A 25,644-nucleotide genomic window follows, 5' to 3' on the forward strand; every position below is an offset into this window, starting at 1 on the left:
CCTCAGGAAACAGGGCTGAGACCAACAGAGCCTTAGGCTCCCCTGCTGCAGAGGCCGCAGAGAACCTGCCCTGTGACAGGTACCCCTGGGCCGACAACAAGATGGGGCAACCCCTGTGCCTGCAGGGGGTGGGGCAGCGCCTGGATTGGGCTGTGCTCTGAGGGAGAATGAGACGGGGAGCAGCTGAGGGTTGTGAGCAGGGAGGGGTGTGACCCGACATGCTCAGGAGCATCTGTGCTGCTGGGTGGTGACAGACTCGAGCAAGGAGACCAGTCGGGGCTGTGGCAGTGGCCTGGAGGAGAGCCAGGGTGTTTTGGACCAAGAGGGTAGCAGGGAAGGGTGAGGAGCGATCAGATGCCTGACACAGTTTCCAGGCAGAGCATCTGGACTGGGGGACACATGGGACCAGGGGTGTGAGAAAGGGGAGAAGCAGCCCAAGGTGGCTGGCCCAGAGGAGGATGGAGCTGCCGCTTGCCGAGGTGGACAGGAGGTGGGAAAAGCAGTTTAGGGGGACGATTCGGGGATCTGCCTGGCCATGTCACATTTAAGACACCCCTCCATCAGCCGTCCAAGTGGACGTGCACCAGGAGCAGCTGCTACAGGAGTCTTGGGCTCAGGGTTTATCTGATGGGCCTTAACTTTTTTTGGAGACCTCCAAGCCTTGGATGGAGAGAAACAGGCCTCTTCCCAGAACTGGGGCACTAATGCATGCATGCATGCCCACCACACACATTCCATTTCCCAGGGTCCTTGCACCCCTGAGGTTCACACCCAGGCCTCTGGGGCTGCAGTGCTCAGTGCAGAAGCTGCTGGACTCTACAGAGCCCAGGAAAACAAGCATGATCAGCAGCACTGGGTGTGTGGCCAGGATGGTCTGGGTTGACTGGCATGGACACGTGGAGCCCAGGTGAGCAGCAAGGAATCCCTCCAGTACCCTCTGCCATGGATGCCCGGCTCCATCTGTCACTGCCTTCAACAGGCCCCACAGAGCAGTGTTCACAGCAGTCATCTGGACAGTGGCAGCAGCGGCACCTGGCAGGCCACCAATGGCTTCTTCCATCCAGGGGAGGACAGACAGGTGGCCAGGCCAATGGACTGGCTCTCCCCAGCTCCCGAGTGCACCCAGAGGCCCCACCCCTGAGATGCCATCTCTGCAGCTCAACAACTTGTTTACAGATGTCTCTCGTCACTTCCCTTCCCCAGCCTGATGTCCTCTGGGAAAATCCAGTCACTGGCCACAAAAGATCCTCAGAGGTGCAGGATGCTAGTGAGATCCCTCAGAACAAGACTGTCCCTGCCTGCACATCAGTCAGCAGCAGGTTGACCAAACACAGGGAAGGAGCTGCGGAGGCCCATGCCTGGGTTCAGGGCTCCCTCTGCCACGTTTCTGCTGGGGAACCAGAAGTAAGTAAGCCCCAAGTTAAGCTGCATCATCTTCATCAGTTGGATTTTTCTTATCCATAAAATAGGAATAAAAAGAGAGCTAACCTCATAGGACTGTTGTTAAAATCAAGCTAGTTAATGCCTGCCACTCAGAGCACGCAGCACGGGCTGGAAGTCAGTAAGTGTTTGATGTCTGCATTTAAAGCCTGCAAGGAGAGCTGGCGACTCACATGCACACACAGAGAAAATGTACCGAATTCTGACATCCTTGGGAAACAGGTTTCTGGGTATCTGTTGTCTTCTAAAAACTTTTCGATGTTTCCAAATGTCCTTCATTATGAGAATTTCTTTAATGTTTGGAAAATAAAAGTGATGAAAACAATCAGAGTGTGCAGACGGGTAAGCGAGCTGGCTCCCCACCAGGAGCGTAAGGAAGAGCCATCGCCCGTGCCCGTCGGGACCCTCCGTGGTGCCTCCTGTCTACTCAGTGAGTGTCCCAGCCCTGGTCACTGGAGGACCACAGGGCCTGGTGATGGCTTCTTGTAGGCTGTCCCAGTGCTGGAAGTGGCTGAAGGCATCTGTCTCTCAGATTCAGCGTTCCCAGGGGCCTTGGGGGAGTTGGGCTCACTGAAAGATCTTAAATAAGTAACGCTCAGGAGCCAGCGTAATCCTCTGGGGCTGCCGAGCTCTGCCCCGGTTCTTCAGACCAGCTCAGGGCCCTCCTCCCCCACCTGGTGCCCCAGAGCCTTCTGCTTACACCTGTGCCGAGCAGGTGGCACTTCTTTGCACCTTGTGGGCCGGGACCATGAGCCCATGTGACCACACACCAAGCCACGTGTGACCAAGTGTCTCCAGCCTGGAGAGTCCTCCCTCTTCCCCGGACATATCAGACTGCCCTGCAGGTGTGGAAGGGGCTGTGGGCTGGGGTGACAGGTGTGGGTCTTGGGGGGGCCCCGGAGACCGTGCAGGGTTCCATACTCAGCCCCCAGGGGGCAGGCCAGGGAGTGAGCTGGTGTGTGTGGGGGGGTGTTTTCTGGCAGCTGAGCTGAGCTTTGTAGGACCTAAAACTGGGGTCAGGGGTCAGTCTATGACCAAGGTCAAGGACCTAGCTTGAGGTTGGGGAGAGAGGTCCTTGCCAAGGTTGTGACCACTTGTCCTAGGAATGACCTTGGCTGGCTAACTGTGCCAAGGGCGCTTTCCGCCCAGACCTCTGACCCCCACGGGCCCAGGGTGTGCTCTGGGGGTGGGCGTCTGGTTCTCCACTCCCCCCTCCTGCCAGTCACCTTGCTCATGAATGCGTGGGGTGTGGGAGCAAGGCTGGCCCTGGCCCCAGGCTGAGGGGAGCGGGGGCAGTGAGGCAGGGTGGTGGTTCTGGGTCCTTTCGGGTGTGTGGATGGTCTCATTTCCGTGCACTTGTTTTAAAACCGCACCTCCGTCCGCAGGAGCGCGGCCTCGGGCAAACGGGGAGCGGCGTGGCCTGTAGGACCTTTACCGCGCCCACGCGCCCGGATCACGCCAGGCCTGAATGCGGCCCGGGCCGTGTGCCGGCGGCTCGCTGCTCTCGGGCCACGGGCAGGCAGCGCCGGCGCCCCGCACCCGCGTTTTCCGCGGCGGCCCGGGTGCGCACCTCCCCCGCCGGCTCCCCCGGCGCCTGCCTCCCGCCCGCCGGGGTCCCCCGCCGCGCCCCGGGGCCCACCTGGCGGCGAGGGCGCGCGCGCGCTGCCGGCGCGCTGTCCCTTTAAACGGCCCGCGGGCGCCTCCCCGCCCCGCCCCCGCCGCGGTGCGGCCGCCGGTGCTGGGCGAGGCCGGAGAAAGTCCGCGGGCGCCGGAGCGCGGGGACGCCGAGCCCTTCCTGCCGCGCGCGCCGCAGCCGCCCGGGCCGCACGGCCGGGCGCCCGCAGGTACGGCCGCCCCGCTCGCCCCGCTCGCCCCGCCGCGCCGCCGCACTTCCCGCAAACTCCGCGGGCGCGCCAACTTGGCACGGGCCGGCCGCCTGTCGCCTGTCGCCGCCGGCCACCGCGGGGGCGGCGCGGCCCGACCTGGGCGCCGGCCGGGAGCCGGGCGCGGGCGCGCGGGGGTGGCCGGGCGGGGCCGGGGCGTCCCCGACCCCGGCCCGACCTCCGCCTGCGCCCGTGCGCCCGCGCCCCCGGCAGCGCGTCCCGGGGAGCCCCGGCCCTGGGCGTCCCGGGGGCCTTCCCGTCTCCGCCGGGCTCCCCTGGCTACTTGGGACCTGCGGCCTCTCCGGGACCGGGACCGGGACCGGAGCGGGGTGCGGAAGCCCCGGGCGTGACGGGCCCCGGGCCAGGGCGGAGGGGACACGCCTCTCCCGGCCGTGTCGGGGGCCGGCCCGCGTCTGCGCGTCAGCCTGGCCCCGGCCGGGCCCTGCGCCGCTCCCGCCCGGTCCAGGTGGGCCCGCCCGGTGGTCCTCGCTGCCTCGTGTCCCTCCCGCGTGCGCGTGCGGACGCCGGCCTGGGTCCCGCGCCTCCCGCCCGCCACTGTGTCCCTGCAGAGCCGGGGTCTCGGAGCCCAAGCCCCTTCTCCAGGAAACTGGGAGGTGAGCCGGGAGCCTGCACGCCCCTCACGGTAGGCTGGGGCGGGGGCCCCGAGGCCTTCCCACCCAGTCCCCTGCGCGGGTGGCGTGGGGCCCTGGTGGTCGCCTCCGCGGCCCTCTGCCAGGCCCCGCGGGAAGTTTGGTCTTGGGCTGCTGACTGCTGCTGCTCTTCTGGCGCGTTCAACCCTGTGGATCTGCCGTCTGTCGCGTGCTGTCCCCTGGAGCAGGCCGCACAGGCCATTCCCACTGCCCCCATCCTCCTCTGCCTCTTCACTCTCGGGGCGCTCAGATTGGAGACGTTTTGCCCACTAGTGGTTGGGCCCTGTCTTTCTAATGACGTTTTGTGAGACTTGTTGGGCACCCAGCAAGTGTACTGTGTGTGGTGGGGGTGCTGGGCTGGGGCACACAGGGCAGCCGTCCTTCCTGCCCCCTCTGGGCACGCCGTTCCGGAACGCTGGCCTTTCTGAGCACCCTGTGTGCATTATTAGCACCCCAGGCCCCCTGGTGCAGCCCCCCAGCGTGGCTCCCTGCTCTCCTGCCTCCTGACCAAGTCGCCCTGTGGCTCTCCAAGTCTGCCCTTTATGCCCCCTCTTCTTGCAAGCTCCTTATCTGTCTTCAATGATGATGGCAGGGCGCCGCATTGTGCATGGTGTTGAAGCCTCACCATGTCCCCGGGAGGGGCAGCTGCGACTGCCTGCTCCATTGTACAGATGAGGCGAGGCTGGGCGGGCAGTTTGGGTTAAGAGTCAGGCAGTGAGCACTCCTGTATCAACTTCCAACAAACAATCTTCCCCTTCTTTTCTCAGCCCACGAGGCACCCGCTCTGGTCCTTTGTGGTGCCTTTCACTGCCCATCCCTTCTGGGAGGGCCTTTGGCATTTCCCCCTTGGGTCACCATTGGCTGACACCTCCGCCAGAGCCCGAGTGCAGGAAATAAAAGGAGGCGAGACCCAGGTGGTTGGCCCCCTGTGCCTTCAACCGGCTGGTTGGAACGAGCGTAGAAAGTAGAGTGGGATATCACTTGTCACCTCCCAGAGGCCAGAGATGTTTTCTCAGTGGTCACAGCCAGGGCGGGCTGGTGCTGGACGTGGGCCTTGCGTGAAGGCTGTCCGCTGTGGTGTCCGATGCTGCCAAGTCTGTGCAGCCATTAGAGTCTAACGAAGAATGTTCAAGGAGGAGACTGCTGCAGGTGCTGTCATTAATGGGGGTGCCGCCTGTCACACGGGAAAGACCTCGCATTCTCACAGTCTGCTGGAAGGATGAGCCGGACCCTCAGAGTGGCCATCCCTGGGAGGGGGACTTGCGGCTGGCTCTTTACAAAATTCTTCAGACCTCTGGTGTTTTCCGACACGATGTGGCCCTGCATTATTTATTAAGGACACTGATGGTTTCAAGCGCTGAGCTGGCATTGAGAGACTCAGAGGCCTGGGCTGGTCTTGGACTTCACCTCTGGGATCCTGCCTGCTTGGTTTGTGTCATGGTCTGGGGGTGGGCTGTGTGATCTCTGGGGCCATCCCTGTCACCGCCCAGGAGTCCAGTACTCGTGGGACAGAAAGTAAGATTCCTGGTGTTGTCCTTTCTTATGATGGTGTGTTCCCTTGGTTCCACCCTGTGACCCTTCCTCTGAGGTCTATGCCTCTGACCTGCACTGATCCCTGGAATGTACAGGGCCCTGATCCTCTCCACCTCTGGCCCCAGGCCACCATCGGTGGGACAGAGGCCAGTCCACACCTACTCCACACCTCGTCCCCCACCTGCCCTCCATCTCCTGACCCTTCGGGGTCACCCCAGCCTGGTCCCTTCCTGTGAGTCCTCCATGTGATGTCTGATGTCCGGTGGCTGGTTGGGCTGTAGGGGATGTGATGAGCCACCCAGACTAGAAGCCACCAGGGTCATGTGCTGAGTGTTTGCTGAGTCCTTTGAGTGTGAATGGCAGCACAGACTGTGCCCCCACCCCACCCCCAGGACACACCAGTGTGTTTCTCTGAGAACCAGAGTTCTACAGACCCCCAGTGTACTGAGCACACTTGGGAACTTGACCATGGTAAGGTCCCCTGCGTCTGCTGCCTGGTACCCGCCCTTGCCTTGGTAGCTGATGCGTGTGTCCATGGTCCAGGCCGGCCGGACGGCCGGCCTCCCTCCCAGTGTGGTTGGTTCTCAGGACAAGACAGGCAACCTTCCAGTTCAGGGTAGCGGCAGCTGGCTGGGCCTGGACACTGGTTTCCGGGGCCAGTGCCTACAAGGTGTGCATGTCCTGGAGCCGTGCTCCTGCAGCTGCTGAGACCCTATGCATGGGTCGCCCGGCTGCAAAAATTCACATGGTCCTGGTCTTTGGAGTGGAGGGAGCAAAGCTGTGTGGTGTGGTGCTATTGGGGGGGGGGGGTCTTCACAAGGCAGGGGACAGGGGCCACCAGCCCCTATCTGGACTCTGGACCCTGGACCCTGCGCTGCTCCTAGTAAGTGCGGGCTGCCTGAGTTGGCCCAGTTCGAGACTTAGTAAAGTCTGGTGGGGCCTGGGTCTGACTGGGGGCTGAGGAGGTGGGGGTCAGAACCTGTTCAGGGCTGGCTCTGCAGGCCCTGACCCCAGATCCCGCCAGCCTTGCCTGCCTGGAGAGTCTGCAGAGACCACCAGCCTCTTGGGTTCTGGGCTCTCCCTGGGGTGCCCTCTCCCCAGCGCTTCATTCTTCTGGTGGGCTCTGCTTGGCACCCTCTTGGTCCTCCCTGGGGCTGGCAGTCTGGGCCTTGGTACCTGCAGGTGGAGGGGACGTGGCCAGCATTTCCCCACCATGGCAACTCCACTGTACCCCAGTCCACAGACACTGTGGCCTCTCTGCCACTCTCCCCGACTGCCTGGGTTTCTTTTCTGTTTTGGCCTGTCCAGAGTCACTGAGGTGATGGGACTGGAAGGTGATGTCCTGCTTGGGCTTGGGCCCTGCGTCAAGCTGACCAGGCCTGAGGTGGCAGCTCCCTGCCTGCCCTCCCTCCCACGCAGGGCAGGGATCCTGGCGACCTCTTTCTTTTTTAGCAAATATTCACTCTCACCAGGCCTGGCTCTTGATGAAGTCATTTGCAAAATATGCTCCCCGCTGGCCAGGGTCCCCCATTGTGTCACCTGCAGCTGCTCCTTTGCTGGGAGCCTGAGCAGCCTTCTCAGCTGCTGTCTGCTGGCCTTTGTCATGTAAAGTTTGGGTTTTGCAATCGGGTGCCCTGTGTATAGGCGTCTCAGTAGGCCACAGGCAGGTAGGCCTGGAGGTGTCTGTGTCTGGAAGTATCAGGTCCTTGTCATCTGGGGACATGAACTCCGGAGCTGGCACTCACAACTGCCTGTATAGGGGTGGGCCTGGGAGCCAGTCTAAGCAGGGGAGGGGATGGGACCCTGACCCCAGGGCTCCGGGCCCCACCCCCAGCATCTGCCTTCTGGGCCTGGGTCAGGTCTCCTAGGACCACTCCCATTCCCAGGCCGTGTGACCTTGGGCGAGTAGCCCACCCTCCCTGATCCACGCCCTGCTGCTGGGCCTGGCCCGAGGGACTAGGGAGGGGCTCATAGCTCTTTAGAGGGAGGCAGCGCCTTATCCCCAGAGGCAGAGTTTTCTGGAGGCGTTGTTTTCAGGTCTCTGCGAAGGAGATGCTGGCTCTGGGTCTGTAAAGGAATCTTCCCCTCCCCCTCAGTGCTGGGCTGTGGCTTCCAGGAGGGCACTTGGCCATGGTTGGGCCTGAAGCTCCTGGGCCCCACCCAGCGCCTGCCCCTGTGCCTGGGAAACAGGCAGGGCTGGGGGCGGGAACAAAGGGGCCTGAAAGTGCCCATATATAGTCACTGGGGTGAGCAGAAAGCCGGCGCCGTGGGGCTGTCTCCCAGGCCCAGCCACTGGTCCCCGAGGGCAGCCTGGCCTGGGGTGCGGGGTGGCTCCTTGGCAGTCTGGGGGTGGTGGTGACAGTCTGTGAAGGGGAGCTGGATTTGGGGAAAAGCATCAAGTACAGCAGAACCAGTTCTCAAGGAATGTTTGTTGACTGAAAAAAAAAAAATCTCCTAGGCCTTCCATAGTGAGGGTCAAGGATACTTCAGAAACTACCATCTTTGAAAGCTGGAGACCATAATATGTGGCTGTGTCATTGGCTAGAGATGCTGCAAGCCCCTCACTATGGGCAGATGTCCTTGGGGAGGCCAGTTAGCAACCCAGCCCTGGCCCCATAAAATGCTAGTGACCTTATTATAGTGACACCCCAGGTGTCCCCTCCCCACCCCCACTGTACCTGGGGGCTTCTGCCCTGTGGCTGGTATTTTCTGGGAGAGGGCTTCCTCCCTGCATCCCCTGGACACCTCCTGGAGTCAGGGAACAGTGGGGGCCTTCCCTGGTCCTGCTGGGGTGTTGTCTGCAGGAAGTGTGCTCTGGCCTTGCCTGTGGGTCAGGAGCAGAAGGAAGTTGTCCTGCATCCTTCTGGCTTCTGGGACATCCCCTATGGCCATGACCCTGTGCCCAGAGCCCTGGGCACCTGCACCGCGAGCTTGCCTGTGGCCTTCTCCCTTCCTGGACCCAGTCTTGTCTATGTACCTCGAAGGGAAAAGTAGCCTTCTTTGCTGCATTCCTGACTTCTGCGCTGATAGAAGCACGATGTTAACACAGTGTTGCTCATTTAATTTAGTTTCCATTGCACTGCTGAGCGCCTTTGTTAAATTTTGTATATTGATACTTTTTGTTGTTGTCAGCAGTTTTTTCTTCTTCTTTTTTTTTTTTGGATATAAAGCCATTAGGGTGAGAGAAGATTAAAAAGATACATTACAATTAAAATGTTAATGAAATCTGCATCATCTAACTTTTGAAGCCCTTTAGGCATTAATCTTGCCTATGTCATGTCCATTAACTTTGTCTATTGTTATCCCACACTGACCCCTGCTGAGAGGTTTGTGCTATAATTGGATTTTTTTTTTTTAATAAAAAAGAAAAAAAAAGCTTTTAAGAAAATAGAGGTTGAGTGGCTGGCCCTGGCTCCTAGATGAAGAAAAGGGAGAGTAGGGGGACATGGTTCCTCTATTGGGGATAGGCTTGGGGCCCCTGGGGACCCTCTTTCTGACCAGGGGCTCCTGAGACCCCCCCAGCCTCTCCTGCTATAGGACATGCTGGGGTGCGGATGCACACGGGTTAGGGAGCCCAGGAAGGCTCTGGGAGGATGAGGGCGCCCAAGGGTGAGCTCATCTTCCTGAGGGGATCCCAGGCACTGGGAGAGGGGTGACAAGACCTCCCCCAACCCCCCGCCAAGTTCATGGTGACAAATGAGGGTCCGTGGAGCTGAACCTAGGACCTAAAGGTTTGAGTTTTCAGGAGTCTGCATCGCTGGAAGTCAGGCCTCGGTGGGTGCGAGGGTTTCCAGCATGAGGCTGGGGCTGGGGGCTGTGGGAGGGGGGAGTCCTCCTGTCTCCTTCGCAGCACCCTCGGGACCTTGGGCGAGGGTGGGCAGCAGGTGCTCCGTGAGGGCCTCGACCCTGCCCGCAGTGAGTGCTGGCTCAGACCTTGGCGGTGTCTGTCGGGGGCTGAGGGGTGGGAGTAGCTCGGGGGTGGGGGGCACAGGCGGCGTGCGGTCTGGTGGGCAGACCGGCTGTGGCGGGCCCCAGTGCTGCAATCACAACCGTCGTGCCGGGAAGCTGGTCAGGTGGTTGGCAGCGGGGCTGCAACAGACAGATTTCATGTCTGTGTGTTTTTGCAACACCTTTCTATAAAGGGAAACATAATTTAAAATATGATTACTTAGTGTTGTAACAGCCGCCTCAGCCGCTCCACGCGATGCCGAGATCATTATCAGAGGCCGATATTAACTTGCAAAGAATATTATGCAAATTGCTCGCTGGCTCCGCAGGGATAGCTTCTCCCTGGATGCTCCCAGGATGCGGGGCATCTGGCTCCCCTCAGGGCTGTGGGCGGGCTCCTTCCTCGACAGGCTGCCACTGGGGGCCTGAGCCTGGCTCCTCCTTTCTGCCCACCTGGCCCTGCACACCCGGGCCTTGCCCCTGGTCTGTGGCAGGGCGGACTGTGGGGGGACACAGGCTGTGGCAGGGTGGACCCTGGGGGGACATAGGCCTGGGGTGCCTCCAGGCAGGCTGGGTGTGGGGCCATAACTGAGGTCGCCGTGATGATGGTGGCAGTTACGCCATTGGTTATGGTTAACTGTGGCCGCGGCTGCGGCAGAGACTGGGGGAGAGAGAGAGGTACATGGTGGGGTCTGAAGGTGGCTATCTCCCTTACCAAGGATGGCATGTCCCCACACATCAGCCCCTCCAGCCCGTCTTAGCAAGGCCGGTGCAGTCTTCTGGCTTGAGGGTTCCTTCCAAACGCCCTGCGCTACCATAACAAAGTCGGACAAAACAGGTTTAGGGCAGAAATACCCCTGACCCTGCATAGCAGAAGAACCCCTTTGTGGGTTCTCAGGAAGAGTGTCTACCTGGTGACCATAAAAACATAATAGTCCCCGGTGTTAGTCCATTTCTGTTGCTTATAACAGAACACCTGAAACTGGGTAATTTATAAAGAAATGAAATTTATTTCTTACAGTTTTGGAGTCTGGGAAGTCCAGGATCCGGGGAACACATCTGGTGAGGGTCTTGGTGGTGGTGACTCTCCACAGAGATGCAGGATGTCACATGGTGAGAAGGGACCAAGCAAGAGAGAGCTAACCTGCTCACTTGCCCTCCTTTGAAAGCCCTCAGATCCATGCCCATGACCACCGTCAAACAATTCCCTATGGCAGGGCTCTCACCATCTGATCACCTCTTCAAGGCCCCACCTTTCAAATACCGTAATGGGATTTCCCACCCTCAATGCTGTTACTGTGGGGATTAATACATGAACCTTTGGGGGACACAATTCAACACATATCATTCTGCCCTGACCTCCAACGTTCATGTCCTTCTCACAGGTAAATACATTCATTCCATCCCCGTCTTAACTTGTTTCATCTCAAAAGTCCAAAGTCCCATCTGTGAAATCAAACAAGTTACCTACTTCCAAGATACAATGGTGGGACGAACATAGGGTACGTATTCCAGGTCAAAAAGGGAGAGAGAGGCCGAAAGAAAGGGGTGACAGGTTCTAGGCAAGTCCAAAACCCGGCAGGGTAGGCATTAAATTTCAAAGCTGGTGAATCATGGACCTGAGACCATGGTCTACGTCCTCTGCATGCTGGTGCGGGGCTTGGGTCCCCAGGTCCTCGGGCAGCCCCGCTGCTATGGCTTTCCTGGTCTCAGGCCACACTATAGCTCTTGCAAGCTGGTGTCGCACGCTGGCAGCTCTACAATTCTGGAGTCTCAGTGGTGGCCCCACTTCTGTGGCTCCACTGGGCATGGCCCTGGTGGGGATTTCCTGCTGCAACTCAGACCCCACGTTTTCTTTTGGCTTTGTTCTAGTAAAGGCTGTCTGTGGTGACTCTGCCCCTGTGACTGATCTCTTTCCTGGGCCCCCAAACTTTTCCATACATCCTTTGGAATCAGGGTCCCACAGCTCTGGCATTCTGTGAGTCTGCAGACTTAACACCACGTGGCCACCACCAAGGCTTGCAGGTTTTATCTTTTTTTTTTTTTTTTTTTGGTCTTTTTCGTGACCGGCACTCAGCCAGTGAGTGCACCGGCCATTCCTATATAGGATCCGAACCCGCGGCGGGAGCGTCGCTGTGCACCCAGCGCCGCACTCTCCCGAGTGCGTCACGGGCTCGGCCCTAGGTTTTATCTTTTGATGCTGTGGGTTCAGTGATACCTGGAACTAATGTAGCTTTGGCTGGAGCAGCCAGGATGCGGGGACCAGCATTCTGAGGTGGCCCTGAGCAGTGAGCCTGAGGAAGACACTTCGGGCCTGTGTCCTGATACCGTTCTCACTCCCTAGGCCTCTGGGTCTGTGATGGGAGGGACACTGCGAATATCACTGAAATGCCTTCAAGGTCTTTTTTTTCCACTCTCTTGATAATTTCTTCCTTCTGTACTGATGTCCTTAGCAAGTGGTCGCTGGTCTACACCCTTGGCTCCCTCTGTCTAACAGATTTTCTCACTCTTTGTGTGGCCAAGCTGAGAGTTTCCCAATTTTTTACCCACTGCTTCCCTTTTACTTATAAATTCTGCCATCACACTGTAACTCAGCATAGGCTGTTACAAGTATCCACAGAGCTGCCTGAATGCTTTGCTGCTTAGAAATTTCTTCCACCAAATACTCTGGTTCATAACTCTTAAGTTCCACATTCCATAATACTTTTGGGCACGAACTGAATGCAGCCAAGTTCCTTGCCAGTTCATAGCAAGGGTGATCTTTGCCCCAGTTTCCAAAAAGCCCCTTCTCACTTACGTCTGAGATCTTCTTAGAATGGCCTTTACTGTCCATACTGATAGCAGCATTCTGCTCACAACCATTTAATCAGTCTCTAAGAAGTTCCAAACTTTCCCCGGTCCTCTTGTCCTCTAAATCCTCACCAGCATCTAGGCTTTTTCTAGCCTGCTCCTCCAGATTCTTCCAGCCTCTGCCCATGACCCAGTTCCAAAGCCACTTCCACATTTTCAGGTGTTAGTTATAAGCAACACTCCACTCCTGGTACCAGTTTTCTGTATTAGTCTGTTTCTGTTGCTTATAATATAATACCTGGAACTGGGCAATTTATAAAGAAGTGAAATCTTTTTCTTGCAGTTTCAGAGGCCGGGAAGTCCAAAGTCCAGGAAACACATCTAGCGAGGGCCTTCTTGTGACTCTTGAAAGGACGCAGTGTTACATGGCGAGAATGGCTGAGCAAGAGAGAATAACCTGCTCACTTTCTGTCCTTTTAAAGCCATCAGAACCACTCCCATGACTCCATGAATGGGTCAGTCCATTCACGAGGACACAGTCCTCACAATCCAGTCACCTCTTCAAGGCTCCACTTTTCAATTACTGTAATAGGATTTCCCACCCTCAACACCGTTACAGTGGAAATGAATACATGAACCTCTGGGGGACACGGTTCAGCCTATAGCATCCCCCAAATACTGCTCACCTCCGTTGTGGAAACTGACCACCCCCTGGGCCGTCACAGACCCTCCCTGTCACTTCCTGGACTTCTCAGTAAAGTGAACAGAGCAGGAACCTGTGTGGGAGATGCTGCCAGAGGCTCCCAGTGCAGGTCTGCTGGCTGCAGGAGGGCAGCGAGGGAGGCACCCAGATGACAGGCAGGCAGGAGGGAAGAGCTCTGTGAACACCCTGGGGTGTACCGAGGGGGTGGTGGCTTGGGGGTGGGTGTGAGTGTATTAGTCTTCCAGTGCTGCCGTAACAAGGTGACACAGTTTGGTTGGATTAGAACCACAGAAATCTATTCTTTCACAGTTCTGGAGGCCACAAGGCCAAAAGCTAGGTGTCTGCTGGGTTGATTCCTTCCAGAGGCTCTGCGGGAGAATCGGATCTATCCCATGTCTCTCTCCAGCTTTTGCAATCCTTGGCACTCCTTGGCTCGCAGAAGCATCACTCCAGTCTCTGCCTCTGTCGTCACATGGCATCTTCTCTCTGTGCATCTGTGTCCAAATTTCCCTCTTCTTATAAAAACACCAGTCACTGGATGTAGGTACCACCGTAGAGCCAAGATGGTCTCATCTTAGGATCCTTAATATAATTACATTTATGAAGACCCTATTTCCAAGTAAGATCACATTCTGAGGTTCTGGGTGGACATGAAGTTTTGGGGGACACTTTAACCCAGTATGGTGGGGGTGGGGCAAAAAACCTTTAGTGCCTGGAGGGCAGGAGGGCTGCCAGACACAGACAGCAGCTGCTGCTCAGACAAGTACCCTGAGGGGGCGAGAAGGGCCATGGGAGGTTGGGGAGTCCAGAAGGAGCTTTGTTTTAGGAGCAAAGCCAGCGAGAAGGGGCTGTGGGATAGAAACACGGCCGCTGGTGGAGAAGCGTTTTTCTAAATGCAGAGATGTCTGCAGTTATGTAAGTTTTGGGGCAGGAGAGGAAGGAGTTGTGTTAATTATTGTAACCCAGTTTAGTTGGTGAGTCTATGTCATATGAAGTGGCCTGGAAACCAATGCCATGTGGATGACAGTGGAGCCTGGGGGTGGCATCCTGGGTGCTGGACCCAGTCAGTTTAGCACAGACTCTGGCCACAGCTTCCAGGCAGGTGGCTGTAGAGGAAGCTGAGAGGATGTGATGTCGTTGGGGTTGAAACCAACCCAGACCTTGGGGAGTCTGGCTGTTCTTGGACCTGGGACTGCAAGAGCCAGGCTTGGATGCAGTCAACACCTGCAGGCAGCCTTACCTGGGTTGAGAGTGAGGTCGGCAAGGGGGTGGGGCCCTGTCCTGCACACCTGGTGAGGAGTGATGTGGCCTCAGTCTCTCTCCTGGTGGACAAGTGGGGTCCTGGGATTCTTCTCTTCCTGTCCACCCCACCACCAGCTCTCCAAGCAGATGACTGACCCCAAGGTCGTTGGGGGAGCTGCCCTGGTGTTTAATTCCAGGCCTTTTACCAGATTCCTAATATGCAGGAAAATGGAAGCACCCCCCCCAAACATCTTTGGGAGTCGCCCACCCAGCTCTGCGTGGGGTGGGAGGCTGCAGGGGCATTGGAGATGCTCCCCGCCACTCCCCACCTGCCTCGTGTGGGGTCTTGGGAAGGCAACCTGCTTTTGTGGCCCAGAAGGCCCCGTGGAGGGTCCTGGCCACCTTCAGAGAATTGAATCTGAAGGTTTTTAGAGTATGTGATTGGGGACTCCCCAGGCGCGGGTACCCCTTCTTCAGGGGGGACAGGGTGACTTGATTTTCTCCAGCCTGCGGCTGAGGGTCCCGGAAGGCGGCCCCTGCTCTTCAGGAGCTGCTGATCCCTTGTCTCAGGCCTTGTGCCCACAGCAGGTCAAGGGTTAAGGAGGTCCCCACCCCACCCAGCTGCCCAGCACTGGCACGTGGGGACTTTGGTTCAGATGTTTAAGAAAAAGGTAGAAGATAAAAATCATTAAGCTACAGAGAAATTGTATATACCATGCATAGACCTTCCAGAACCATCTGAGACTAAAGCACCCTGCGCCCTTCCATGTGTCTTGTTCAGGTAGGGCTCAGGGCTGCCCGCTGCAGGTCGCCCGACAGTGCCACTGACCGGTGGCAGCCACCCGGTGGCTCACCCCCGGGCTGTCCTTCATGGCAGAAGGATCTGGTACACAGTCCACATTCTGGCTACTTGTGGAGTCTCTTTTTCAAATTTCAATCTTTAAGAACTTTCTGGCTAATTATACATAAAATCTACCATGCTCACTGCAGTCAGCCCTCCGCATTCATGGATTCTGTATCCACAGATTCAAGCAGCCACACATCGAAGATAGTCAGGGGAAAAAATTCCACAGATACCAAGAAGCAAAACTTGAATTCGCCCTGTGCCGGGCGCTGCGTTGAACCCGTGCAGATGAAGTGGCGTGCGGCGCTGTGTTAAGTGTTACAGTGACACAGAGAAGACTTAAGTGTACGGGAGGGTGTGCCTCGGTTGTGTGCAGGTACCACGCCATTTTACAGAAGGGACTTGGGCGTCTGCGGGGGTCGTGGACCTAGTCCCCTGTGGATGCAGAGGGGTGACTGCATTTTGAAGTGTTACTGACACGTTCGTTCGTGTTGCTGTGCAGCTATCACTACCCTTCCTCCCTAGAACTCCCTCATCTTCCCAAATTGAAACTCTCTCCCCGCTCCCCAGCCTTGGCACCTCCATTCTACTTTCTGTCTCTGAATTTGACGACTCCGGAGACCTCCTATGAGTGGAATCGCGTGGCGTGTGGCCTTCCGTGTCTGGCTCATTCACTGAGCATGATGTCCTCGAGGGTCACCTGCATTGTCTCGGCGTCAGGATGTCCTTCCTTTTTAAGGCTCAGTTGCGTCCCATTGTGTGGACGGGCCATGTTGTGGCTCCCTGTTTACCCACTGACAGGCACATGGTTGCTTGTACTGCTCGGCTACTGTGAGCGATGCTGCTGTGCACGTGGGGGTGCAAATGTCTGTCTGGGTCTTGTTGTGTCTTGAGGCTCCTGGAACATACCATGGTCCTTCCTTGGCTCTCATGACCCTGACTCTGAGGTCCAGGCCAGTTTGGCAGAATGTCCCTGCCCCGCATTTGGGTCTGCTGTGGTTTCCTTGGGTTACACCCCAGTCTCGCGTCTTGGGCAGGATGTTGCAGATGTGATGCTCCGTCCTCGGGTGCTGCCTCCAGTGGGACGTTGCAAATTTTGTTTCTGGTCACTTGGGGGAAATGTCTGTCTTGCTGCGTGAGTTTCCAAAGCAGCCCCTGAGCAACTAGGCACAGGGAGTACGGGGACTGGGGAAGGGGCCTCAGCCACGCAGGACCTTCTGTGCGTGTGAAGGACTTGAGTCTTCTGCCGTAGAGTGGTGAGTGGTGGTGGGTCACATAGAGCCCGCTGTTCCTGGGAAGGCGGGCTTGTCCTGGCCACGTCTCCCGGGTGTCCCTGGAGCCACAGTCCATGCCATGCTCTCGCAGGCTGTGGAGCTGTAGAGGAAGTAGGAGACGGGGGTGTGCCCATGTCTGGAGTCATCCCTCCTGCTAGTGATGAGCAGGAAGTGGGGAGCGGGGAGAAGGGGCTTTTTAGCCCCCTTTGATCAAGGCTTCTCCATCCCCTGGCCCTGGAGCTGCCTGGGGCCATCTTGGTTCTTGGCTGACATTGAGCAGATCTGTCCTCAACCCCCCTCAGGTCCCCGGGTGCCCTCAAGGTATTAAATGAGTGTTAGGGGCTGCCACAACAAATTACCACAGCGGGGGTGCTTAAAACAAGAGGAGTTTATCCTCGCACAATTCTGAAGGCTGGAAGTCTGAGGTCAAGGTGTCACAAGGCCACACTCTCTCTGCAGGCTCCAGTGGAGGCCCTTCCTCGCCGCTGCCAGCTCCTGGTGCTGCTGGCGGTCCTTGACGCCCTTGGCGCGTGTCTTTGTCTCTCTGGTCTGTGTCTCTGTCTTCTTCCTGTGGGTCCAGGTTTCTTGCTTAGAAGGACACCAGACATGGAGTCAGCGCCCACCCTAAATCTAGTAAGACCTCTTCCTAACTCAATTAATTACATCTGCAGAGACCCTGGTTTCCAATAAGGCCACTCTCTGAGCTTCGGGGTGCCCATGAATTCAGGAGAACACTCTTGAACCCAGCACAGGGTGAGGGCCGAATTGTCCATTTTGTTCCCTTGTCTCCATGACTGCCGCCCCCTGCCCTGCCCAGCCCACTCTCTGTCTTGGAAGGAACAGCCATGTGGCCTCCCCAGTCTCGGGTTGGGGTGCAGCGATCGCTGAGCCTGACACTGACAGCACCTGATGGCCCCTGCCCCACAAGGCTCCTCTGTCTCTCCAGCCTCGGGTCTCCTGTGTGTGGCCACTGGCTCGTCTTTGGGGAGTGTGGGGACAGGGTGCCGAGGCCCCCAGTGCAGTGGGGTGGCTCTGTTCTGGAGTCCAGGAGGAAGGTGTTGAGGTTTCCGTCACATGCTGGAAAGGCTCTTGGCCTGTGTGAAGTTCCCTGTCGCAGTGGGAGAAAATCAGCCTGATGACTCGTTTCAGCAGCACATCTGAAGGGGCAGAAGTTATCGCAGCCGTAAAACACACAGCGTCTTGCTGCTCGCTCCGAAATTTGACAGGGTTGAGACAGTCGGCACGAAATGCTAGTCATGGAGGGGCCATGCATGATGGTAGATTGAGCAAAAGTAAAACCAGCTGCTTATGGAAAATGTCTGTTTTTCCTTCTGGGCAGAAGAAAGGCAGCAGATACCCAGAGGGTGGGAACGGCTGGTGGGATTGTTCTGGCTGGAGCCAGCCCGAGCCCATCCACCATGTGACAGTGAGCACGCAGGACTGGGGACCGGGTGCTCAGTGACCTGTTTGGTGTGGGGGTCTGGGCAGGGTCAGGCCTTCCCACCAGGGTCCCCAGGAGGGGTCGGGTGCCAGCAAGAGAGGCCCTGCCCAGGACGACCAGTGCAATGGTTTATTTTGGGTGTCAACTTAGATTAAGGAACACCTAGAAACCTGGTAAAGCATTGTTTCTGGGTGTGTCCGTGAGGGTGTTTCCAGAGGAGATTAGCATGAGAGCCTGAGTGGATTGGGTGGGAAAGACCCGGCCTCAGTGTGGGAGGCGCCATCCAGTCTGCTGGGGGCCCTGAGAGAACAAAACAGGAAAAGGTGACTCTCTCCTGCTGTCCTCTCCACTGGAGCCGGGGTACATTCACTCTCCGTTGACATCAGAGCGGGAGGCTCTCCAGCCTTTGGGTTCTGGGGCTGACAGCAGTGGCACCCCCAGCTCTCAGGCCTTTGGCCTCGGACTGAGAATCACACCGTTGGCCTCCCTGGCTCTGAGGCTTCTGTGCTTGGGCTGAGCCGTACCACTGGCATCCAGTTTGCAGACGGCGTGTCGTGAGACTCCTCAGCCTTCATGGTCGCGTGAGCCCATTCCCCTAACGAGTTCCCATTCGCGCATCTGGATATATATCCTGTTGGTTCTGCCTCTCTGGAGGACCAGGGGGTGGGCTGAGGGCTTCCGTGGTCATCCGGCAAGATGCCTTGGCTCCTTTCTGTTTGTTTGGTGGGACTTCGAGGGCTGTGCCCAGTGCTTTATGGATGGCGACCCTCCAAGGTGGAGTTTACCAAGATGTCCTGGCCCCACTTGTACCGGCTTGGACCCCTCACAGCATCGGGAGGAGGCAGGTGAACCTGAGCACTGTAAAGGCCAGGACACCGGCTCAAGGTCACTGGGCTGATGGGGGTGGAGCCGGGCCCAGGCCTTGGGCTGGTCTGATTCCTGGGCCTGTCCTGGACCTGAGGCTCCCACTCGCCCTCTGTCATCAGAGCACCGGGCGTGGCCACACCCTATGGTCCTGGAGGAGGCAGGGCAGAGAGGGACCCTTTGAGCCCTCCCCTCCTCTTCCTCCTGCAGGTCTTGCCTTAGTGATGAGCTGGCCCAGAGCCCCTGGCAGGTCACCCCAGGGCCAAGGGTCTTTGGAGAGTGTCTGATGCCCTCTACCCCCCATTTCACAGAAAGGGAAACAAAGGCCTAGAGAGGTTGGGCGGACCCCAGGACCAGAGAGCAGAGCAGTCTGCTGCAGAGCTGGGTCTAGCAGTAGCTCAGCCCACGGATGGTTTTCTTGGGGTTCTGCACGTGCCCTGGAGTTTGGGGTGCTGCTGTGGGTGGGCCAGGCGGGGCAAGCTGTGCAGACAGGAGGAGCCCAGCGGGCGGTGGGGTGGTTACTGCTGCCCTCCCAGCCCTGCCCTCGTCCTGGCATTGCCTGGCTAACTAGGCTGGGTGCCATCCAGGTAGACAGAGCTTGGTCAGGTCAGGGGGCTGGTGCCGCCTGCACCTGGTTGGATGGCTCCACTGGGGACGAGAAAGAAGGGGCCATTTATGCACAGCCTGGGGGCCGGCGTGGCAGGAGCGAGGGGTGGCTTCGAGGCGGGGCCACCCTTCCGTGGGTCTTGGCTTTTCCCAGAGGCTTTGGTTGCTCCTCACTTCAACTGTGCTTTTGAAATAATTACAACTGAGACGGAGCAGCTGAGCGGGCTTTTCAGAGATTCGGCAGCTGTGATTACAGCCACTGATTTCCAAGAAACGTCAGGAGGGAATTCTGTTGCAGCCCACGGTGGAAGTGGAAGCCCGCGCTGCCTTCCTGGGCACCCCTGTGCAGAGAGAGCAGCCCTGAGGGTCCAGGTTCCTGGTTGCGAGTGGGGCTGGGCTGTCCCCTCGGCCTGGCTGCTTCACCTGGGGGAGTGGCATGTGCAGTTCATTCCATTAACTTGCGGGCCACGTTCAGGCGCTCCCACCCGCCCACCCCCTGCCCTGCAGAGGCCCTGGGTGCTGGTCGGGCCAGTGTCTACCTGGCTCCCCCCCTACAGGGTTTCCAGACACCAGGGGGTCTGGAGAGTCCAGAGGTGGCCTTCGAGGTCCCACTGGGTTTGGCCTCCCTCCTCTGGGGACTGTCTCCTGTGTCCCTCTTCAGTTATGGAAGCTCTGAACATGTTTCTTCTGCCAACGGCTATGTGCAGTCCTTGCCCCCGGGTCACAGTGTTCTCACAATAAGAGCTTCCTGCCCCATCACCTCCTTTAATCTGTGTGCCCTCTGGGGTGGAGGGCACCGCATGGCTGCCGTCCTAGACCTGCCCCAGGCCTGTCCTCCCCGTGCTCGGGCAGCTGGGGCGGCTTTGCCAGGCCCGGGGTTGGGCTGGCCTGCGGTTGTCTGCTGGTCGTCTCCTGCACCCTCTCTGCAACCCTTCTGTGGGCTCAGAGTGTGAGCCGCAGGCCACCCCTTCTCTGTGTGTCTGGAGAGGAGCAACCCCTCCCCTGACTCACACCCCACTGCTCCCAAATCAGATAAGCAGGAGAGCACAATGTGTCCTTTGTGGGCTGAGTTCTGTGCAGCCTGTGGGGTGGGGGATTGAGGTGAGCCCTCCCTGCGGTGGCTGCTCTGTCGAGCTTCCTGGAACCTGCAAGGGGCGGGGCGTGGCAGCGGGGGCCCGGGTGCAGAGGAGGAGCACTGAGATGGGAGCCCCCGCCACAGCCAGGGTGCCAGGCTGTAGCTTTCCAACAGGGCCCCTGTATCCCCGGTCCACTACAGGAACAGCCCCAAAAGCTTTCCCAGGGAAACGGTCAGGGAGGGCTGGTGGCTGCATCCAGGGTGTGGCTATGGCCTGTCCCATGGGGTCCTGGATTTTGTTTTTTGTTTATGTTTTCTGGCAACTGGCCAGTAGCGGGATCCAAACCCATGACCTTGCTGTTATAACGCTGTGCTCTCACCAACTGAGCCAACCAGCCAGCCCTGGGTCCTGGATTTTGGAGAGTTCCCCAGCTGCCCACTGTCCCCTGTGGCTTCAAATCTTACAATCTTCAAGATTTCAGTAACTTCTGTATTCCCAGGAACAGAAAGGGCTGGGGGAGAGGCCCAAGATCCCACCTTGCTTCTGCGGCCACAGTCCAGGGCTCCAGTGACTTTTGGTGATGGCAGGTCACCTGAGCTATGGGAGGGAGGGCGCGTGGGTCCTGCAGCTCCTCACCCCCACCTCTGGTTGAGGGCCAAGTGGCTTTTCCATCCATGTGTCAACCTGGACCTCCACATCATTCCTAGCTGGGGGTGAGGAGGGACTGGCCTGGGGTCCTCAGGTCATGGGGTTGGTGTCCTGCCCCAGGATGTACATTGACACAGTCATACAAGCTGGGGGTGGGGTGCTTGACCCTCCGGTGGGTGGCCTGTGCAGGCCAGGATCTGCACGGGGTTGTTGCGGAGATCCTGGTTCGTTGGCTCTACCTACATAGCCCCCAGAGCCTTGTGCTTGTTGGAGGCATCCCCTGCCTGGAAGCCAAAGGACAGCAGACACTGCATCAGGCCATGCGGGGCACTGGGGGCCAGCCACGGTTATGCCTCGCCCTGGTCTCCTTATCAGCTAAGAGGGGGCAGTGCCCACCCTGGAGGGATGCCTGCCCCCTCGTGGCCCCCTCGGCAGGAGCCCGAGATCTTACTTGTCGAGGACGGGATACGCAGACACACGTGAATAGTTTTCAGGTTCTGTGCCCTAAACTAATCCAGCGCACACTTTTTTAAAAAAGCCATGATTGAAGTCAAATTAACATATTTACCTTCAGAGCTCCCAGGGGAACTGTTAGGGAATTGGAGAGGTGCAGCGGCGGCAGCGTGCTGGTGCCAGTGATGGTGACAGGGACGTAGCTCACTCCTGAGCCTCCCTTACTCTTTACCTGCTATGCACAGGGTCACCTAGACACAGGGGAGAGGCCGGGCCCCCAGAGCCCTAGGTCATGGGAGGGGCCGCTCTGTGGGTGCCAAGCTGCTGGGGACCAGGACACGGGGGCGACCACCCCACCTGTCATGGCGGCTACTCCTAAGGCCTCAGTCCCGATATGGCTGACACCCAGGGGCCGGAGCCTGCCTTCTGTCTTTCTGTCCTGCTCTCTTGCCTGGGGCGGGTTCCTCTGGCCCAGGAGCACATTTCCCCCGTCTGTGGATCCAGGTACAGTTCTGGGGCCAGGGAGCCAGGGTGACTTCCCTACTGTGAGCCTCTGTTTTCTCTTAAAATGGGGTAATGGTATTAATCTTGAGCTTATTTTAAGTATTAAATGGAAAAACCTATGTAGGAGTCTGGACCTGTAGGTCATGGAAATGGGAGAGCTGGAATTATTGAGGGACATGCCCCCAAATGTGCCTCACGGAAGCTGGATTATGGGTTCAGGGTGGCAGAGTGTATTGTAGTTGCGTAGTCTACTGGCTTGCCGGCAGGTGGGGCTGGCACAGGGCAAGGGGAGTGAGGGTCCTGGGGAGGTCCTGCAGGGTGGGGTGGGGGGAGTGTGCACCTGCACCTTGGGGACGAAGGGTCTCTGAGTGGGTGCCTTGTCCTCCCATCTCTCTCCACCGTTATTTTTTAAAATTTATACACGGATTGTTTAGAGACAGTACTGAAAACTTTATGATTAGAAAACTAGAGTGAGATTATTTACCTGACTTTCACATTTAAAAGCACACCTTTGTGTGACAAAGCACAAGCCAATATTCACGATTTATCATTATTCACTTCTCAAACTACTTCACTTACTTTTGTTGCCGTATCAGTGGATATTCTAAGCATCTCCTGTTGGCGTGCAGCCTACAGAAGAGTGCACAATCCTGCTCGCACATGCTGATCTATTTTTATGTAACCTACAACCCATGTGCCACAATGAGGATCAGAGTGTGGCCCCAGCCTGACTTCGAACAGCAAGCACTGAAGAGCTTACTGGTCTTGAATCCCATGCAAAGGCACGGCATGGCACACAGTAGGTGCTGCTTTTGCTCAGTACTGAGACTTCAAGATGCCTCCCCAAGGTCACATGTCAGGTGCAGAAGGCCCTGGGTGGGTGGCGGTCTGCTGGGCGTGGGCGCTGTTCCACGTTCTCTATGTCTGCTGCGTGGGACTTCGGGCTTGCTTCCACCCCGGGGCCATCGGGAGCAGCTGCCGCTCGAGCGTCTCCAGTGCATGTGAGGATGGATGCCTGCAGGGGGCCGCGGGTGTGCGCCTGTCACCTTCAGGGGACCCGCTGGCAGTGGGTACGTGGCTGCCTCCTGGGGTTCACTTGCATTCCCTGGTGATGGCGCCTGCCACATGTTCTGCGGCCTTTGGGGTGCTGTTTTGTGAGGTACCTGTTCGGGGTTTTTTGCCACCTCTCTCCTTTTCAAATTTCCCTTTCCTTGATTGATTTGTGAAATTTGTAGGATTCTTTAAATACTCTGACCACACACCCTTTGCTGAACACACTATTGAAAAGCACCCTTGGCTTGTGTTTTCGCTTGCTCAGGTTGTGCTTTTGGATTCTCAGTTTTGACAAAGTAAGACTTACTAACAGTGCCCTTCATGGTTAGTTCTGTTTGTGCGATTAGGGTTGTTGGTTTTTTTTGGCCAAAGTTCATGTTTCTCTTTGGCTCCTGACACTTTATCCTTTGGCCTTTCACATGTGGGTCTGGTCCGAGTGTACCTTTCAAGAGTTTTTATTTTTTTATTGTAGTAAAATATGCACAACATAAAACTTACCATTTGAACCGTCTTTAAGTGCATAGCACAGTGGCATTAAGCACATTTGCATTGTTGTGCAACCATCACCTCTGTCTGCTTCCAGAACTTTTTCATCATCCCGAACTGAAACTCTGCACCCATGAAACAGCAAATGCCCGCTCCCCGCTCCCCCACCGCCTCTCTTCTTCGCTCCGTCTCTGCGTTCCCCTGCCCCGGGTCCCCACGTGAGTGCGCCACTGCAGCGGTGACCTCGGGCCTCTTTCTTAGCATAACGTGTTCTAGGTTTATCCGTGTTGCAGGATGTGTCGGAACTTTATTCCTTTCTGTACCTGATGATATTCCACAGTCCGGATGGGAAAACTGGCTCAGAGAGCATTTGAGGAACTGAGTGTCTGTAGTTGTTGAAGAAAGACTGTTGTTCAGTTAGTTGCAAAATTGCTTTGTGTCCCACGGGGCCAGAGAGCTGTGCCCTTTGGGGTTCTCTGCTACTGGACAGAAATCATCTGCCTCTCTGTTGAGCTCAGACCCGAGCGTTAACTTGTCACATAGTGTGGTGTGTCATGGTTGTTAGACAGCAAATCTGACTGAGGCACAATCCCCTGGACAAGGGACTGGCCTGTGGTGGCCTCTTGTGATGGCTTGAGAGCACCCGGCCATTCTGGGCTTCACTTCCAAGTTTTTGGTAACTGTTCTCAGTGGTCTCTCTTGTGATCGTAATAACCTCCAGATACGGTTTTAAGGAGCGGTTTCCTTATATTTTGTCTGGCTCATTACATGAGCCAGCGAGAGGAGCCACGTAGCCACAGAAGCCTCTGGGGATAGCTGGTGGCTTCAGAGCTACTGGGCACCGATGCTGGGAAGGCCGTGGAGTCTGCTGCTCTCTGGGATTCTGTAAGGAGCCCGGGGTTCCATTCCTGCTTTTTGTCACTCCAGAGCCAATGTTTACTGTTCTCACTGGATCTGTCCCAAGCCTGGGAGCCCAAACCCCAGAAATTCATGCCCATGGGTTTTGCCAGCAGTGCCTGTGGATGTGGGCAAATCATCCTCTCCTGGGTCCCCTGTCTGCCAGCGTGTGTCTTTCCCACCTCCTGGAAGGGCTGATGTGGGAACTCAGGACTGAGGGCAGAGCAGGTTTCCTGGGAGGACTCCACAGGCATCAGCTCCACCAGGGAGTGTGACTGCAGACCCTCAGTGGTGGGCTTATACCTGAAAAAGAAGACTTATTCCCAGACATGACACCCCAGGTGTGGTCTCAGCTGCACAGTTTCTCCAACCGCCCGTGATATAAAAGAGGGCAGATTCTGACTGAACCACTGCAAATAGCCACATTGCCGTGAAAGGTACAGAGGCTCTGGAAAAGCACGTGCTTCTGAATTCTGAGGCCTGGGGGAGAATGGGACACCGAGTGAAGAATGTTTCATTGCATTTGCAGAAACGAAGCCGGCTGCACGGAGGGCCAGAGGCGGTCTGACAGAGAGAGTGGCTTTTCTTCCTGGTGTCCTAAGACAGTCTGGCCAGTGCTGGGCTGTGGTCAGCAGCTATGAAGCTACTTGAGCCTGAGCCAGTAGGCGTCCTGGAGACCCGGTCTCATTCCCTGATGCTGTGGACAGTTGTGCAGGGTGAAGGGCGGGCTGCTCCACTGTGGCCCGGGACCACCCACTTTCTGGCTTGCAGCTTCAAGGGGGCAGAAGCCACCCATTGATGACAACACGGAATTGAGTTGTTTTGCTCGGAACCCAACAACATCGGCCTGGAGGAAGTGAAGTCCTCTGCTGGGGCTGCACGTGGCTACAGACTTAGGATTTCTCAACTTTGTCGTGGTGCAACACTGTGGCCGTTTTGACATACTTTGATTTTCGAATTTTGGCCTTTTCCCAGGCTTAGCAGTATGTAGCAGTACATGAGATATTCAACACTTTATTATAAAATAGGCTTTGTGTTAGATGAGCTTGCCCACCTGTAGGCAAACGTAAGTGTTCTGAGTCGTTTAAGGTGGGCTGGGCTGAGCTACGACCTTTAGTAGGTTACGTGTTTATTTTATTTTTTAATTAAAAAAAATTTTTTTAAAAGATGACCAGTAAGGGGATCTTAATCCTTGACTTGGTGTTGTCAGCACCACACTCTCCCGAGTGAGCCACGGGCCATCCCTATATAGGATCCGAACCCGTGGCCCTGGTGTTGTCAGCACCGCACTCTCCCGAGTGAGCCACGG

The 25,644-nt window shown here is 57.1% G+C and overlaps 1 protein-coding gene across 5 annotated transcripts in view; it reads left to right on the plus strand.

Moving 5' to 3' along the window:
* Positions 1-1,331: 1,331 nt before the first annotated feature.
* The window catches only part of NACC2 (NACC family member 2), an 82,108-nt gene continuing 57,795 nt past the window's right edge, over positions 1,332-25,644 (plus strand). For 2 of the 5 annotated variants that reach the window (XR_010022172.1, XM_063082040.1), the window contains exon 1: positions 1,332-1,404. Coding sequence is in view for 1 of the 5 variants with exons in the window: in XM_063082040.1 (XP_062938110.1) it covers positions 1,355-1,404 (50 nt within the window). In the remaining 4 variants the exon portion in view is untranslated. Of the gene's footprint in view, positions 1,405-3,197; positions 3,285-3,680; positions 3,967-25,644 lie in introns of those variants that run through there. The other 3 variants (XM_063082041.1, XM_063082042.1, XM_063082043.1) reach the window with 3 other exon arrangements.

Source organism: Cynocephalus volans, chromosome 17 (assembly GCF_027409185.1).
Source record: "Cynocephalus volans isolate mCynVol1 chromosome 17, mCynVol1.pri, whole genome shotgun sequence".
NCBI lineage: Eukaryota > Metazoa > Chordata > Mammalia > Dermoptera > Cynocephalidae > Cynocephalus > Cynocephalus volans.